Genomic DNA, 17,283 nt, shown 5'->3' on the forward strand with positions numbered 1-17,283 from the left:
ATTATGTTTCTGGACAATATCCATCGTTCTGTGTTTATTTAAAACAACGTTTGTGAGACTGTAATCTTTCTCCGTCTTCATGCAAACCCTACTCAGTTGGGCCTAGCCGACAGAGCTAGTCCCTATCTCCGGACACCTGCACCAACACAGGATAGGGTATACAAGCCAAGCACAGCACAAACCGTCTTCAGGCAAACCCTACTCAGTTGGGCCCAGCCGACAGAGCTAGTCCCTATCTCCGGACACCTGCACCAACACAGGATAGGGTATACTCGTACAAGCCAAGCACAGCACAAACCGTCTGCGAGAGGCAAACCCTACTCAGTTGGGCCCAGTCGAGAGAGCTAGTCCCTATCTCCGAACACCTGCACCAACACAGGATAGGGTATACAAGCCAAGCACAGCACAAACCGTCTGCGAGAGGCAAGCCCTACTCAGTTGGGCCCAGCCGACAGAGCTAGTCCCTATCTCCAGACACCTGCACCAACACAGGATAGATTATACAAGCCAAGCACAGCACAAACCGTCTTCAGGCAAACCCTACTCAGTTGGGCCCAGTCGAGAGAGCTAGTCCCTATCTCCGGACACCTGCACCAACACAGGATAGGGTATACAAGCCAAGCACAGCACAAACCGTCTGCATTAAAAACTCCGCACGTATGGGGCCTAGCACTAGAGCATTATCAGAATAGAAGTCATCACTGGAGAGAGATAAATTCTCTGTATAGCGTCAACATAAAAAACATTGATTTCCCTGCTTCATCTACACTGGGCGGAGTTTTAGATTTTTTTTACTTCTGCTGTGATAACGGGAGTCCAGATGGGAGAGACATCCAAGCTGTGTTAACTGATCGGATGGTCTACCAGGGACGTGTGGGCGGATTCCTTATATTTCCTGTGTGGTGTTTGCTTCAATCTGCAAGCCCTTCACTTCATTCCAGCATATTTTGTGGTCATCTTCGTGTGCATGTTGGGCCAATTTTGATTTTTAAAGCTGACCCTGGGTCAGGTTATATTTGTGCTCCTTAATGCGTACTTGTAAAGCTCTGCTTGTTTCACCGATGTCACATCTGCCACAATCACATGGGATGCTGTAGACCAGCCTTGTCCAACGCGGCGCCCGCGGTATATTTTTCTGGCGCCCTCCGTAACCACATATAATTGAGCCGATTTTTAATATTAATTCAAATTCTAAGACAAGAGACATTTTTGAACGTCTGAGTACTGTAAAATATTTTCGAAAAATTATATTATTATTATTATTAGTAGTAGTAGAAGTACTAGTAGTAGTAGTGTGGGGTCGCGCCCGCGCCTCCATAGGCATCAGTGAATTGTACCCGAGTACATAAGCACTGCTGTAGACTCACTGCTTCGTCTGCTGGGTTTCTCGATCAGAAAATATATCTGCAAGTGTCAAATACGGGACAAATGTCACAGCCTGGTTATTTGTTTGGATGCATTGCTCAATAGACGATTAGAATGTAATCAGTATTGGTCCAGCCGTTTTCGAGATGGTTGAAATTTCCTGTTCCCGCAGATGCCACCCGTGCAGTTTCGTTTAGAGCGACGGGCTTCATAAGTCACTGAAATTCAATCAGAATCGTTACAACCTTTTTCGATAAAATTGCCGTTTAGTTTTGTGGGGGACTGTCCGAGGGGCCTCCAGTTTCTGGAGTTGGACACCGGCATGCGGTGGACATAAACAGAAGTCCGTCCAGCCGCACAGGGAGACGCTAGCGAGGGGTGGTGGACGTACGTGTATGAGAGGCAAAAGGTGAAAGGAAGATATTGCCTAGCCCCAAACCCGGACCCTGCACATCCGTGTGCGCGTAGCGTTCCAATGTCGTCACACCTCGGTGTGTCTGTGCGCCCCTGACCTGGTGTCAGCCGTTCGTTCCGGCTCATTCTCCGTTTCTTCATTTCTCGTACAGACGTTGGTAGACACTGCTTCGTGTGTGGGAGGTCCCAGGTTCATGTCTCGTCACTGAGGGTTTCCCTCTGTTTTCCTCTCACGAAGTGTTTGGGATGGCGCCATAAATTAGGCTACGAGTCACATCCGTTCCGAGCCTCAGCCTACCATTCGGCGCTGCTGACACCGTCCTTAAATAAATAATAAGCACATGCATATGAAGCAGTAAACCGGCTGAGTCAGACAGGTTCTGACGGGCTTGCCGTCATCCAGCGTCATCGATCCTTGGAGAATGGCTTCCGCTATATGTCATTTCTGTGTACAGCAGATGGCACAACTGTGGAGGACTTGGACGGATATCCAACCGAAATTTGCTCGCCTTTTTTTATCATCCCCCCATGCGTGCTACATATCCAGCCCATCGTGCCCTGCTGCGAAGCGGCAGGTGTGTAGGAGACTCTGTCCCCACGGACGGAGAGGAACTGGCTCTGGCGCGGCCGAAACCTGTCGCGTCATCCAGCCGACATTCCTCACTCAGTTTTGCTGTCGTCACTGGACGGCGATGTAAACTGATTTAGTGGAATCGATTGCTCTAGAGGTCGAGTCAGATAAACCTGCCACGACCCGCGCGAGAGAAAGTTCGGACGTAACTTCTACACTTGGAATACATCATGTCTCTAGTCCCCAAACTGGAAACATTTAAACTTCCCAAATTCTCTGTCTCTGGAGTTGGCAACGGCGCGCTGTTGCCAGAGAATGACAGGCATTCCGTCAGAGCAGTGCTGTCACGTTTGCGCCGTACCGTGTGCACGCAGCCTGTCCAACTGCGGCAAACCCTCGCCAATCCGGGTAGAAATATGAACAGTTCTGTTCACGGTTCAGTACATATTTTAAAAAGACACATGGGATTTAGGGGCAAGAGGGTCGCTGGCTTCCCACCGCGGCGGCCCGGGTTCGATCCCGGGTCTGATCAAGTGGGATTTGTAGTGGACAAAGTGGCGCTGGGGCGGGTTTTCTGCGAGTACTTCGGTTTCCCCTGCCAATCTTCATTCCACCAATTGCTCCACAGTCACCCTCACCTATCATCTGGGGCTGGTACAGTAGGCCAGAAGTGGCTGCAGTACAAGGGACTTAGTCCCACCCCACTAGCAATAACAAAAAATAAGGGCAGGAGGATTTTCAGGCCCTGTTGAGGGCGGCGAAGCCACGCAAGTAAATATCCAAGATTGGCTTCAGCTGGGTGAAGGAGACCTAGAATTCCAGCTTCTGACAAATGGAAAAAATGTTGCAGTGTTTTTTTTTTCATTCGTTTTTTTTAAGCTATCTTCTGCTTCATTAATCCGGACGACCCCCCCAAATTAATCCCGATTAGCGAGGGTTAGCTGTATGTTGAAAATAGACTGAGGCTATTTGCTAATGATGACGCAGCGGTCTGCGTCACTAACTGGCGCTCACATGCTCACATAGCAGTGCTAACAGCGCTGTGGCCGAGAGGTATGCAGCAACTGTTGTCTGCTGTGTCGCCATGGGTTCTGCCCTGAAGATAAAGGCTCTGTGTTTCTCCGAAACGCTGGTACTCGCCTACCAGCCTACACGGTATTAAACCCGGAATGCCACAGTATGAATCTTCACAGTCTCGGATCGCGTGTATTTTACGTATGGTATGTGAAGGAAGTGAGAGGAGAGGATTGAGAAAATTACATAGTGAGAAGCTTCATAATGTTCGCTCTTCACTGAATAATAATACATTGGCTAATCAAGGAGGATGAGATGGGGGGGGGGAGTGTAGCGGCCATGGGGAAGATGGAATATGCGTATAGAGTTCAGTAGAAAGCCGAAAAGGAAAATGTTTCTTGGGAAACGTAAGCGAAGATGGAGGATAATATTAAAATGGATCACGAAGGAAGATGGAAGGGTACGGACTGGTTCCATTCAGCTGGCTCAGAATAGGGCTCTTGTGAAAGCGGCAGTGAACCTCGGGTTCCATATAAGGCCGAGAATTTCTTGGTTAGCTGAGTGACAAGAAGGACGCAGCTCCTTGGAGTTAGTGAGTTGGTTACGTGCGGTAAGATCATGCGGACGGTATTTTCGTTCTTCTAAAATTGAAGCGCAGCGGTAGCTCTGTGTGTATATATATATATGTGTGTGTTGTGTGCGCCACCTACCCTGACATTCAGAAACAGCGCTTGTTCCCCCAAACAAGCAGTAACCGGTTGGCGCCGTACGAGCTGAATGTATATGGAAGGGATAATGAGTGCTGAGCTTCAGGCTCCGGCCACTCCACCCGTGTGCTTAATGTGTAGGCTGCCGCCACCGACTGATCTGTGTGGGCCTGTCCCATGCACACCGCAGTCAAGGTCGGACACGCTGGGTTGTTGACCGGCCCAACAACAGATGTTATCTGCGCGAGATTGCGTGCAGGCATACCTTTATACGTTTTTGTGTTTGTAATTAAACACCGCCGGTAACATGACCTTCATACCGAGTTTCAAGAAACTCGGTCAAAACATATTTTCCCAGGTTCGCCCAAATAAAGGGCACAGCTGCTTTTTTCTTACCCAGTGCGTGGTTGGACACCCCTGCTGCTTATTCGTGAGTCCCACGGGCTTGTTTCACGGCTAGCGTTTTCGTGATTCTTCTTAGTCACTCCGGCCTGCTGTTTGTCTAAACTATGGCCACATTCTTCGACTCCTTTGTGTACGTTCCATTGTTCTCGGGATGAATGCAGTTTCCTTCAGAATCAGAAGGCGCCATTGCAAAACGAGTTTGGGAAACGTTTCCCATTTAGATGTTTAGATTGGGGAGTCCTCACTAAATAAATACTGCGAAGAGTACGAGAACCGGTGTTTTTTGAACATGGTATGGGGGCCCTGGGGTCGACTCAGCCTGTAACAGAAGTGAGTACCAGGAGTAATGGCCAGTCTCAACCCTATGGACCGTCTCCACGGCCTATTACAAGGATAGCTTTATCTTTTCTATCTTCTGGTGTATGATACCGTGTAATTTGGTAGTTCACCGATTTTTTGGGATGAACATACACCTAAGGATCGACAAGTGAGCCATGTTTGGAAAACCTGCCCCTTGCTGTTTGTTTGCTTTGCTTGCATACACCTTGACCCTGATGATAGAAGCACTGCTTCCTCTGAAACGTGGTGTAAGTGGTCACTGCTGTAAGTACTGAAGTCCTCAGTCCCATCTCAGCAGTATGCCTTCCTCAGTCCGTTTCAGTGCTGGAACGTCATAGCGTGTTGCACAGGAAGTGTGCGGACTGTCATATCCCTGCCACCTTGATCAGACTTTCGGAGGCCCCAGTCTTCTCCAAGCTGTGTGATTGTTTTACTGAGTCCTGCCAGGCCAGCTCACGGATTGTGCCTTAAATTAGACCACAAGCGCTTCCTTCCACATCCTTACCAATTCATTATTCACCGATCATTCTGCCATTTTTGCTCTATGGCCTGAGCTACAGACAAAATCGATAATTAGCCATAAATACAAGATCTGACTACCATTCGATGGCATATAAAACATATTTGTTTGTTAAAGTGTTGTGAAGTAGTATTTATGTCTGTACTGATCGCTAATTAACCTCTAAAGAGTGTCTTGTGTTTCAAAGTTGGTGGTGCTGGTTATTTTGTTGAAGGAGAAGGGGACATCGCTGCCGGCCCAGAGACTGAACAAGCACCCATCGCGGGGACTTCTGCGCCATATCCTGCAGCAGGTCTACAACCAGGCTGTGAGCGATCCTGAGAAGTTGAACCAGTATGAGCCCTTCTCACCAGAGGTGAGTACACTCAGTGCTGTTGGGATTGCATTCCTGGGCATGCCAGAGTGCATCAGAAGGGGAGGTCACAGTTTTGCACAGAAGTAGAGGCATGTGCTGTTCTTCCCTGTGCTCTTTGCGTATCTATACCGAGGCCATGGAAAGTACTCCTCAGCGTTGATTCTTCCATGCCTCCCTCTAGTTGCCTGGCTATTCTGATGACTTGATTGTTAGTACTTGCAACAGTTACTACTGACAAGCACTTTGTACTGGTTGACAAAGGCCAGAAATGGTAGGAGGAACAGAACAGGAGGCAGGGAGTTGGAGGTCTCACCTTCATGAATTTCTGTTGTATTTACATACCTTTTGGTGTTTTCTGTTAGAGCACTGGTATGAAACACTTATATAAAGGTGTTCCTATAAATGTGTGTCCTGAGAACTTTGCTTAAAAATTATAACCATTGTAAAATGTCATGCCATGCCATCACATTCTGAGAACGTGACATTCCAAGATCATTTTATTTTGAACTTTCTGTTGGTGTTTGCAGTAATCTCATTGAGAATAAGTAAGGTAGGCACTGGTACTGCCCATGCTTCTGTTCACTGGGCATTACAAGAACAGTAGTACTATCCAGAACGGATATGTGTGGTCAGATGACTGCTTCTTCCAATATGGTCTGTCATAGAGAGGAACCATGACATCAATTCTACAGTTTTCAAGTAAAATAAAGAATACCTTCAGAATCTTTGAATGCTTGCATTTTCTTTTTCATGCAAAGTTGAATTGTGTGTGGGTGAACATTGAGCCCCTCCTGCAAGAAAGTAAAAATAGAGAACTTATTAATAGCTCTTTTGTTTGTTTTCTTCTTATCTTCAACTCATTATTCTTAGGAAATATTTAAAGTCTGACCATGGAAGTTGAAGTTAGAATAGCTGTAACTTCTTAAGGAAGGTCCTCAGTGTATATTCTTTATCAACTGTTTTACTTATTTTGATATTCTTGTAAAATCTGGCATCAAATAATGGAACATTCTGTATGTTACTAATTAGGGGAATCACTGCTATACAGGGTGAGGCAGTTGAAGGGAATCAGATGCCATGATTTTCTACCCAGATCCACTTGAATAATGAGGCTTTGGCAACCTCCATCTTCAGGGTTTGGTATCATGGGATTTTGGGGAGTGTCATCCCATCAGATGGGCTTCTCTACCCAGCCGACACCCTTTCCTTATGACACTGTCATCTGGCCCACAGGTGTATGGAGAAACATCATATGACCTTGTCTGTCAGATGATTGACCAGATTGAGATAACGAAAGATGACATCTTTGTGGACTTGGGTTCTGGCGTTGGTCAGGTTGTCCTTCAGATGGCAGCTGCAACTCCTTGCAAGATCTGCTTTGGAGTGGAGAGAGCAGACGTTCCTTCTAAGTATGCAGAGGTGAGTTATGCTTCTGTTGTGCTGGTCACTTGCCTCCTCCTATAGTAATTGACAGTTTCTAGAAGTGCTTTGTCAGTGATTGGAGTGCCGCCATAATCGTGATTGACTGGTAACCTTGAACTGTACAATATGCTTTGTGCATTTTATCAAATGAATGCAGTTATTTTAGTACAGTATGTCACAATCCGATTCTGATGAGCAGTGTGTTGAAATATGCCACATCTGTCTTGAAACTGTTTGAGAATATTTATATTTTTTTTTATTGCTAGTGGGGCGGGACTAAGTCCCTTGTACTGCGGCCACCAGCCCCAGATGATAGGTGAGGGTGATTGTGGAGCAATTGGTGGAATGAAGATTGGCAAGGGAAACCGAAGTACTCGGAGAAAATCTGCCCCAGCGCCACTTTGTCCACCAAAAATCCCACTTGATGAGACCAGGGATCGAACCCGGACCGCCGCGGTGGGAAGCCAGCGACTAACCACTTGAGCTATGGCACGGCCCTTGAGAATATTTGTTTTTGAAGTCTCCATAATTAGCCTTTATGAACTGGGTTTGAAGGTGCAGCGTGTGTTTTTCAGTATGTTGCGCCGTTTTGACAGCCATAATTGCATGTTGAGCGATGATGTAGGATATCCCATGATTCAGCTCTCAGTCCATTTCAAAGTCATATAATTCTTCAGAGCACACAGTAAGGCATATGTTAGCTGCTGAATGTAATGTTACCTGTGCTTCTCCACACAGAATATGAATATACAGTTCCGCAAATGGATGCGTTGGTATGGCAAGAAGTACGGGGACTACCGTCTCATCAAGGGAGATTTCCTGACAGATGAGCACCGCGAGAAGATTGTTAGCGCTACCATTGTATTTGTTAACAACTTTGCGTTCGGCCCTACTGTTGATCACATGCTGAAAGAACGCTTTGCAGACCTGAAGGATGGTGCCCGCATCGTGTCATCAAAGTCGTTCTGTCCCCTCAACTTCCGTATCACAGATCGCAATCTCAGTGGTAAGTGCTCTCATGATATGTTGTTGTCTAGTGCTCGTAATGCAGACGTAACAAGGACTCTTAATTTATTGTACAAATAATTGTTTTTAATTGTGGCAGTTCTTCGTCTGATGTAGACATGGCAGATGTTAGAAGCACGTCAAGTGTAGCGGATCCTGTGGCGTTTGTTTCATTGTATCCAGAACAGTGTTGTTCTACAGTTGATATTTTAAATTCATTTTATTTTGATTGTGAAATGTGACTTGTTCTTGCTTCCAGACATTGGCACCATCATGCATGTCTCCGAGATGTCTCCGCTGCGTGGCTCCGTCTCCTGGACCGGCAAACCCGTCTCTTACTATTTGCATATTATTGATCGTACCAAGGTAGTGAGTGTTTCATCGAATGAGTAAGAGTTGGAATTCTTCTGTAGGATGTGAACTTCTGCCTGAAGACCAGCTTTATGAACTGAGGTTTCTCATGGTTTTCCTCTGGTCCCTGCTGGCAGGTGTTACAAAGCCTCTGCATATCTTATTGTCCTATCATTTGTTGCTGAGCAAGGACAGTGTTTCAACCTCTTGAGGCAGTCTTTAAGTGATTTACTTCATGACCTTGGAATCCTATTTTAATTTTTTGGTAAAACCACTTGAGAAAGGTTGAGTCAAACTTGTGAGCTAACTCTTTGACCCTTCACTGTATCTGTGAGTGAGCTTCATTATGAATACACAATGAGTAAAATGCAGCAATTCTTAACAGCATTGGCCCCAACAACTTTGCAGCTGACATATCTTCCAGCCTACCATTTATAGTAGCGCAGTAGTCATTGGCAGTAGTTCACAGCAAAGAAAGATTGGCATATCTGCAAGAGGTCCAGAGAGAAGTACTACTCTCTCAGGGTGCATTAAGAGAGAAACAAGTTCAAACTGTAGTCTTCAGTGGCCAGACCCATCATCTGCAGTAATGCAGAGTAAGCGGCCAGACCCATTTATGGGAGTGGAGGAGTTCAGCTCCTCTGACTGCCAAACTAGTAAAATAGCTTTGTATGTTCTGAGGGCTACTCTTCTGGCCACATACAGCACAAATGATATACAGATGTCTAAACTGTTGTTTGTGGTACTGAAACCACTTGTATTGAACTATGCCTGAATGACATATGAAACAATGTTGTCACATATTTTCTGTCAGTATATAGCAAAAATAATTAATTGTAGTTTAAAGACTGTAGACAGTAAACAATTATTTGGATGAACTTCATGTTTCAGACAGTAAAGAATATTTGATATACACTGTGCTTCAGATATTGTTTTGTCTTCTTTCAGCTCGAGCGATACTTCCAGCGGCTCAAGAACCCAAAAGTGCGGGTGAGTATGTTCTTTATCGGTATGAACAGCCTTTGCAAGGCAGATCTGAGCTTGGAAGTATAATGGTCATGCTCAGGTAGGTTACTGCCAAAACTAAACATTCGCATGATGTGTGTACAGTCTGTTGTCAGCTGTATGTATTGGTATGTGCTGGGAATGTGGGACTTGAGATGCTAACATTGAAGTTGCCGCAGGGTGGTGGTGGATCGGCGGGGTCCGGAACAATGTCTGCTGGTGGCGAGGAGGAAAATACTCCGCCGCGGTCGTCGCGAGATCGAGCCCGTCGGGACCTGACCAAGCAACTGAACTTGGACACGAGTTCCAACAGTTCACGAGACAGCGATGACAGCACCTCTGTGACCACCATGTCGTCACGCTCCCGAGTGGTGACAGGCCCAACCACCCGCCGGGCTTGGAGTGATTGGTGTTCCAACTCAAACAAGGGCAAGAGCAGCCAGAGCGAGGAGGAGAACAACAGTGGCAACATCAATGGTGAGTTGCGTTCACATCTCTGTTTACAAATAGTAACCAGACTACCACTGGCACTCTGAGCATTGCAGATGACACAATATGAACATCTTTAGAAATCGAGGCAGGCGTGACCAGTTTTATTGTGTTTGTAGTTTTGACCATAGATGGCACAGAGAGAGTGTGATTCTGTGATGTCCATTTTGTTGTGAGTGTGCTTTCTGAGATTTAGTTGGAACAGAAAGTTACATGAGATTGTTATTATGGTTACAGTCTTTTGGGATGCGGCACCATGTTGTCCTGTTAGATAAGTACCAGCATTTCAGATTATCCTGCAACCACCTCCATCTTCCGTATTGAGGTCGCAGTCTGTTGCTTGAAAATATCATTATCTGTTCAGCGTCACAGCCTAGATGACTTTAATTTTAAAATTAATGGAGTTTTTAAGTTTGAAGCCATGCTTATGGCTCAGTTTGAGGTTTTATATGTGAAACACGCTCCATGATTCTGAGCTCATTGTGTTTCTGTGTCTGCAATTGTTTGGAACAGGCAAGAGCAGGGCGCGTCAACCAAAAAAGCTTCGTTGCAAGCTGCCACGTGCAGGCAACAAGCCAACACCCATGATGCAGCAGACACGGGCCACTGCGCAGTCAAAGAGGGGATCCCGTGGACGAGTCAAGAAGGGCAAGCCAAAGAAGACAATCAAGATTAATGGATTGGACCTCCTGCATAGCCAGACTCTACTCAGCACGTCCCCACAAGGTGAGTTGTAGCGCCATGTTCTGCCTGTGAGCTAAATCTTTTCATGTTACATTGTCTAAATAACATGTTATCGCTACAAAATTTCTGGAACTGGAAACTGAGACCTTACGAGTTGTATGTGTGTGTGCAGCCATAGGCAAGAAGCCCCCTCCAGCACCTGGCTGTGTTGACCAGCAGCTGACCAGCCTCACACTTAGCACCAATTCGGTGCACACAGAGCTGGACATCCCGCCTGCTCCTGCTGACACGCCGTATGCCCTACAGATCTTACTGGACATGTATCGTGCACAGTTCTTGCAGATGGTCGAGATAATGAAGAGTCCCCACTATCGGGATGATGTTAACCTGCAAATCGAACGAGACAAGGTAAGTGGCTCGCTCTGCTATGTCTTCATTTTGGTTTGCGAAGGGAAAACCATATTTAAAAATAGTGTGGGAGTGTGGGGACCATATTGGTTTGGTAACAGATAGGGGTCAGTGGTGACCTGCTGTGAATTTCGTAATGAGCTTTCAGTTTCTGAACTGGAGTGCTCTTCTGCATAGAGCAAGTGAGTTTGTTGTTAGATTATCCAGACAGAGATGGAAGAGAACATCCCCTAACACTAGAAGTTTAAGAAAGAGGTATTACTGCAACCAGAAATATAAGGTGCATCTATAGCAATAGTAGCTCAGTTGGTAAAGTGACAGGCTGCAAACAGGATTATAGTGTATATATGTTTTTGTGTGTGCATTACAGGTGGTAGCAATGTGCTAAGCTTCTCAGATGGTTCAGAACTGCAGAGTAGCAGTAGAATGTGACAGTTTTCAGATGCGGTTGATGGGGGATGGATCAGGTGGAATAAAACGAAAGCACTTTCACTGGAAAGAAATAGTATAGTGCAATATGTATGACACCATATTCATTTTTTAAATTACATTTTTAAATGCTGTCCACAGCATGTGATACATTCTTGACGTCTCGGCCGCAAGTTCTCCGAAACTCTTCAGGATTAGTCATCTATGTATGGTTTCTGATTGCCATAGCTTCTTCAGCCTTTGCACTGGTAATGACATGAAAGTGTTTGTCGCAGGAGCGCAACCAGAAACTGAGGAGTCGCGCTGCCCAGCTGGAGAAACAGATCAAGGTACTGATAGATGACAGCGTGGCACTCCTGAAGGCCCGGATGTCAGAACTTGGTATCAATGCCAGTTCCCCTGGTGACCTCTTGGCCAAAGCAAAGGAGATCGTGCTGCGTCACAAGGAACTTCAGGCAAAAGCATCAAAGCTTCAGGCCCAGGTATATTTGATATCATATTATTTTATGATGATTTATTGATTTTTTTGTCGATTTGCAAGTTGCCCAGAAAATGTCTTAATCGATAAACTGTAATGTTTCATTGACCACTGCTGAATGGAGTTACATGTTTTTGGGCTGTCAGCCATATTGATTCAGAGTGAATTTTGATATTTGGGAGCCCCCTTCATTGCCAGGAGCCAACATGTTGAGTGATGTGGATTGGTCTGTGGGGTGTGACGTCAGCTCCTGTCCGTGGTCTGTGTGCGCACTTCTCCCCTCTACTTTCTCTACTGTCCCCTTCTCTCCTTCCCCTTCCGAGCCGACTTAGCGGCCTAACGTCTGGAGCTCTAGGCTTTTGGCTTTCCAACCGTCGATGGGGTAGGTTGTTCTCGTTTCGGACCACCGGTCGAGGTCATCCTCGACCGTCTAAATTAATTTCTCTACATAGTATTCTATCTTAGAACAGCGAACTCTGCAATCATTCTCATACAGGTATTTACATTATGTTTGTATTCTTTCTTTATTAATATATTATATTTATTCTTTGTTAATATTTGATTTGGTTATTTCTGTTTGGGTATTTCCGCCTTGCTGATTTCTTTGTCCTCCCCTGCTCGCCCGGTCCTGTGATCACGTGAACCTATACGCAACCTGGAGTATCCTCTGTAGGGTACCTACGCTTCAAAAAAGTGGTAGCAGAGCGTGGTTTCGCTTCAAAAAAGTGGTAGCAGAGCGCGGTTTCGCTTCAGGGGTACTGAGTCAAATCCTTATTGGCCAGCAACTGCACTGAACAAATGCCATGGATTGTGGAGGTGACACTGCTTGAGGCTTCCATCCGGCTATTGCTGCTAAGGAATGAATGTTACCATGCCAATATTGATGCGAACAGAATTTCTGGATGCTGGGAGGGGAAGGTTGCTCTGTACATATTGGATAGGGAGGGCCAATCCAGCGGCCTCAACATAGAACATTGCTTCATATGTGATGTGTAATGGCATCAGTAGCTGTGACATGTTGTCATGTTACAGTAGATCACAATGGGGAACATGGGTGAATCACTCTGGCATGCTGTCTACAGTTCATAATCATTTCGTATTCCAAATTAAGCAGCACTCATTGAGGCCATTGGCAAGATAGGTTACCACTTGATGTCATTTGGTGTCACAGGTGTTCTTGACTACTGTCTCAGAGCAGGTCCACATTTGTGAAGGGGTTGAGAACTCAATATAAATACTGTTATGATGGCTTCATGTTGCAGGTGACATCTGTTGAGCATGAACAGGCCAAGTATGTAAGTCTGCGGCAACAGGAGATACTGGAGAAGTACCGCAAATCAGGGCTCATGAACGGAATGTCTAGCAACCAGCATCTGGATGTATCAGGCCTGACCCAGGAGTACATCCTAAAGGAGATATCTGCCACACTGTCCCACAGAAAGAAACTGCATTCAAAGGTGTCACGCCTGGAAACAGAACTCACTGCCCTCGAAAAAGTGAATGATGAACGCAAATCACAGCCCCTGGCCAGCTCGAGCCTTAAGATGATCAGTGCCTATGCCAATGGCAGCATTGTAGCAACAGTTGCATCTAATGAGAAAGTCCCTCATGCCCACCCCCCTCTCCAGCCACCCCTCATGATCACCAATCATCACCATGTTGTCCCCCCAGTGAAACCTCAGCGCAAGTCACGAGAAGCTCGTAGCCGGTCTCAGGACTGGCCTGATGTCCCCGACATCGGCAAGATTGAGGAAAACAACCCAGAGATCCTGGCACAGAAGATTTTAGAGACAGGACGTCAGATAGAGGCAGGAAAAATCAAGGAGACCACCAAGTTCAATGGAAGTCACACAAATGCTGGCGATGGGCATGACATTACACATGTCAACAATGGCAGATATGGCAGGCATGGGGCAAACAGTCACCCGTACCAGTCTCAGATTGGCTCCACAGGAAAGCTGACAGCGGAGACACTTCCTGTCCCCCGCGCAACTCCACGTACTGGCTCCATCACAGGATCAGACTCTAAGGCAAAGCATGGACGGCCCAGTAGTGCTAACAAGCAGTTGGTGAGCTTCACAAGCAACCGGGCTCAAGAACCACCGCGTGTCGCCAATTTTGAGGACCGCCTGAAGAGTATTATCACCAGTGTGCTTAATGAAGATCAGCAGAATCGCCAGCAACAGCAGGCACTGATGAGCACAGGTGGTTACCCAAACACCTCTGTAGTGAACACGTCGATGAGTGGATATGGGAGCAACTGCTATGGAAGTACCAGCTACAGTACGGCCTCTGGCATGGAGGTCGTGAAGGCAAGTCGTGAGTGTAAGAAAGAGGAGAGGTATAGGGGAAGAGACTCATCCGTCCAGTCCAGTAGGAACTTGTCTGCTCAGCCAGACTACACACAGGTTTCCCCAGCCAAGCTCGCTCTGCGGAGGCATCTGTCCCAGGAGAAACTGGCAGCTGCCTCTGCTCAGCAGCTGCAGGCTCTTGGAAGCAATGAAAAGGGTTTTGTGGCAACGCGAACAATCGGAGATCTTGTTAGTGGAGAGATCGAGCGCACGCTAGAGATCTCAAACCAGAGCATCATCAATGCTGCAGTGGACATGAGTACCATGATGTCAGCTACAACGCCTGCCAATATTGTGAATCAGAATATCCCACCCCGCCCAGAGAGGGTTAATGTGCGCATCTCACGTATCGTGGAGGACTCACTGGCACGCAAGGAAACTGAGGATCACGTGGGTGGCAACAGCCCATCTCCGCTACATCGTACTCCAGTGTATTCCCCCATCTCCAGGCCAAGCAGTGCAGAGGGGGGAATGAGCACCACTGGAAACCCCCCCACACCCACAGGAATGCTTCATCCCCCCACGCAAATGCTGGAGGGTCTAGCATACCCACAGCACCGACCAAAGTCTCCACCTCCACCACACCATGGCCTGGCTACCTTCCATGTTGCATACACCCACCACAGTGCTTCCAGCTATCCTAGCACTGTGGCCCCCCCTGCCTACTCACCCCGCACCACAGTGCTGTACCCCCCTTCTTCATCAGCTGCCTACATCCCAAAGACGACCGTGTCACAGCATGTGACCTCATCATCCCTGTCAACTTCATGTCGCTATGCAACTTCAAGCAACGAAGGAGGTTATACCCCAGTGCAACTCCCACGTGCTGACATTAAACCCTATCATGAATCATATTTCTCGGACACAAAGCCTCTCATCATCGTGAACTCGACGTCTGAGCACAAGCCATCTACTAGTGTCGCCACGAGTGAGGTGTCTGCCAGCAAGCCCCTTTACTCTAAAAGTGGTTCAGAGTCATTTGGCCCAGTGGAGGGTCTTGCTGCAACACTGCATGCCCGGATAGTGGGGGGACAGGAAAACAGCTCGAAGCCTGGGCAGGATTCATTGGTTGTGAAGGAGGAGGCTGATGACCGGGCAGCCAGACATTCAGACTGCATGATGTACAATGACAGGCATTGTCACCAGAGAAGAGAGCCAGCAAATTTGGGTCAGAGTGAGGCTAAGACAGAGGATCGTGGCGAGGCAAGTCGTGTTGCTGCAGCTGTACCTGTGCCTGCCATGGATGTTGTCAAGACAGAAGCAAACGAGGCCATGAAGGTGCCAGACAGTGCTGAGGATGCATTCGGGAGAACGGGCCATCACTACCAAAATGGCAGCTTGAAGCGTGCATCACCTGTGATCCAGGCACCGACTCGATCACACAAGAAACAGCTCTTGGAGACTGGCATGGCACATGGCGAGACAGACGCAGGTGTGTCCTCTGTGTCAGCAGTGGTGTCAAACGCCAGCCAGCCACTCGCCATTAGTGCCATTTCATCTCCAGAGTTGAACTCTGGGAAATCTACACCTGTACCACCAATTGATGACCCATCGGAACGACGGCGGCGGCGTGTGGAGGACAGAGAGGAAGGTATGAGCTATATGCCATTGGTCATGGGGGTTGGTTTGTGGCTGGTGGTGTGCATGTGTGGTGGCAAGTACGGAGAGGGTGGAAGCTGCTTCGACTTGCAGGTTGAGCTGTCTGGTAAGAATGGCCAGAAGCCCTACTCAGTCCTCACATTTACCTTATAAGGTTGCAGAAGAAACATTAGAAACCGTAAGATTCCTGACCCAGATTCAAATCTTTACAAATGACAGTCCTGAGTTGAGACCTGAGGTTTCATATTGTCTTGTTGAGTTGTAACACTGTGAGCTCTGGTAGGCGGCTACCAGTGTTTTGTTTAAGGTGGACTTCTCCTTTAGGATGAGGACACTTCTGGTATGGGGAAAATACAGAACTCTGCCATCTCTGTGATCATATGCAGACTGCTGGAAGAGGTGTCAGAGAATCCAAAAGGGAAAGTGTAGCACTTGCCACACAATCAAAATGTAAGTTTGTGGGTAGTGGGTGAAGGCTTCTGATGCCAGGCCGGTAGAGGTACAGATTGATTATTATGATACACAGGTTTGCGTGCCAGAATGGCATATCTGCAGGTCGAAACAATCCACCACACAGCAGCTTCAATATGACCACTGCCCAATGTAGGATACTTGTAATTGTGCATGAATAAGGCGGCTCCTCTCACTCTCAATCCAACAAACAGTTTGAAGCATGTCAGTCAGTGGCCACTATGTTGGCCAGCTACATATGTTTTGTGTGTCTTAATGCTGAGGCCAGATTTGTTCACTTTGAGACTGCAGTCTTCTAGGGTGTGGTGCTACATAGCCCAGCGTGTGGTATCGAGTATTTTGGGTGCACATACGGCCCCTCCGTCTTCACTTGAACCCTGAAGGTGTAGGTATTATGTTTGACTACAAGATGGTATGATGCCACATCCCCAGGTACCAGTTGCTGGCATGCGAATCACAGATCTCATGAAGTTATTTGCTGAGTGTTACTGAGAGGTGTCATAAGGCAATGGACTGCAGCTTGGATGACCACTCTTCTTTTCCCGGTAGAACCCTAGGGCCAGCCTTCCAACTCTGTAAATTGATGGGTCTGAGGCAACCACATCATGATGCCAGCTGATCATCGAAATAAGGGAAGACGTTGTGACGTTATATTCAGGGTTGAAGTGAAAATGGAGGCATTGTGTTCCTCCAGACTTGTAACTTTCTACCAGACTGCACAGTGTCACAATGCAGAAGACTGCAGTCTTAGTTACATCTTTCTTCTAAAACCAGATTTTTATCAAAAACAGTTTTCTTTCATGTTGCTGCAAATATTTTGGGCATATGGTGATCCTGACTGAGGTCTTGGCATGATTTCCGTCAGTGCCACATTTGGACAGTGCGTTTGAGTTTGATTCTT

General features: G+C 47.0%; 1 protein-coding gene across 5 annotated transcripts in view; it reads left to right on the plus strand.

The window, feature by feature from the left end:
* LOC111863535 (histone-lysine N-methyltransferase, H3 lysine-79 specific) overlaps positions 1-17,283 on the plus strand; it is a 45,680-nt gene that overhangs the window by 21,692 nt on the left and 6,705 nt on the right. For 3 of the 5 annotated variants that reach the window (XM_023849923.2, XM_023849926.2, XM_023849928.2), the window contains exons 5-14: positions 5,550-5,690; positions 6,924-7,109; positions 7,851-8,118; positions 8,377-8,486; positions 9,417-9,458; positions 9,653-9,950; positions 10,476-10,688; positions 10,819-11,054; positions 11,759-11,965; positions 13,224-15,903. In XM_023849923.2, coding sequence (XP_023705691.1) covers positions 5,550-5,690; positions 6,924-7,109; positions 7,851-8,118; positions 8,377-8,486; positions 9,417-9,458; positions 9,653-9,950; positions 10,476-10,688; positions 10,819-11,054; positions 11,759-11,965; positions 13,224-15,903 — 4,381 coding nt within the window. Of the gene's footprint in view, positions 1-3,418; positions 3,571-5,549; positions 5,691-6,923; positions 7,110-7,850; positions 8,119-8,376; positions 8,487-9,416; positions 9,459-9,652; positions 9,951-10,475; positions 10,689-10,818; positions 11,055-11,758; positions 11,966-13,223; positions 15,904-17,283 lie in introns of those variants that run through there. The other 2 variants (XM_023849925.2, XM_023849924.2) reach the window with 2 other exon arrangements.

Source organism: Cryptotermes secundus, unplaced genomic scaffold (assembly GCF_002891405.2).
Source record: "Cryptotermes secundus unplaced genomic scaffold, Csec_1.0 scaffold184, whole genome shotgun sequence".
NCBI lineage: Eukaryota > Metazoa > Arthropoda > Insecta > Blattodea > Kalotermitidae > Cryptotermes > Cryptotermes secundus.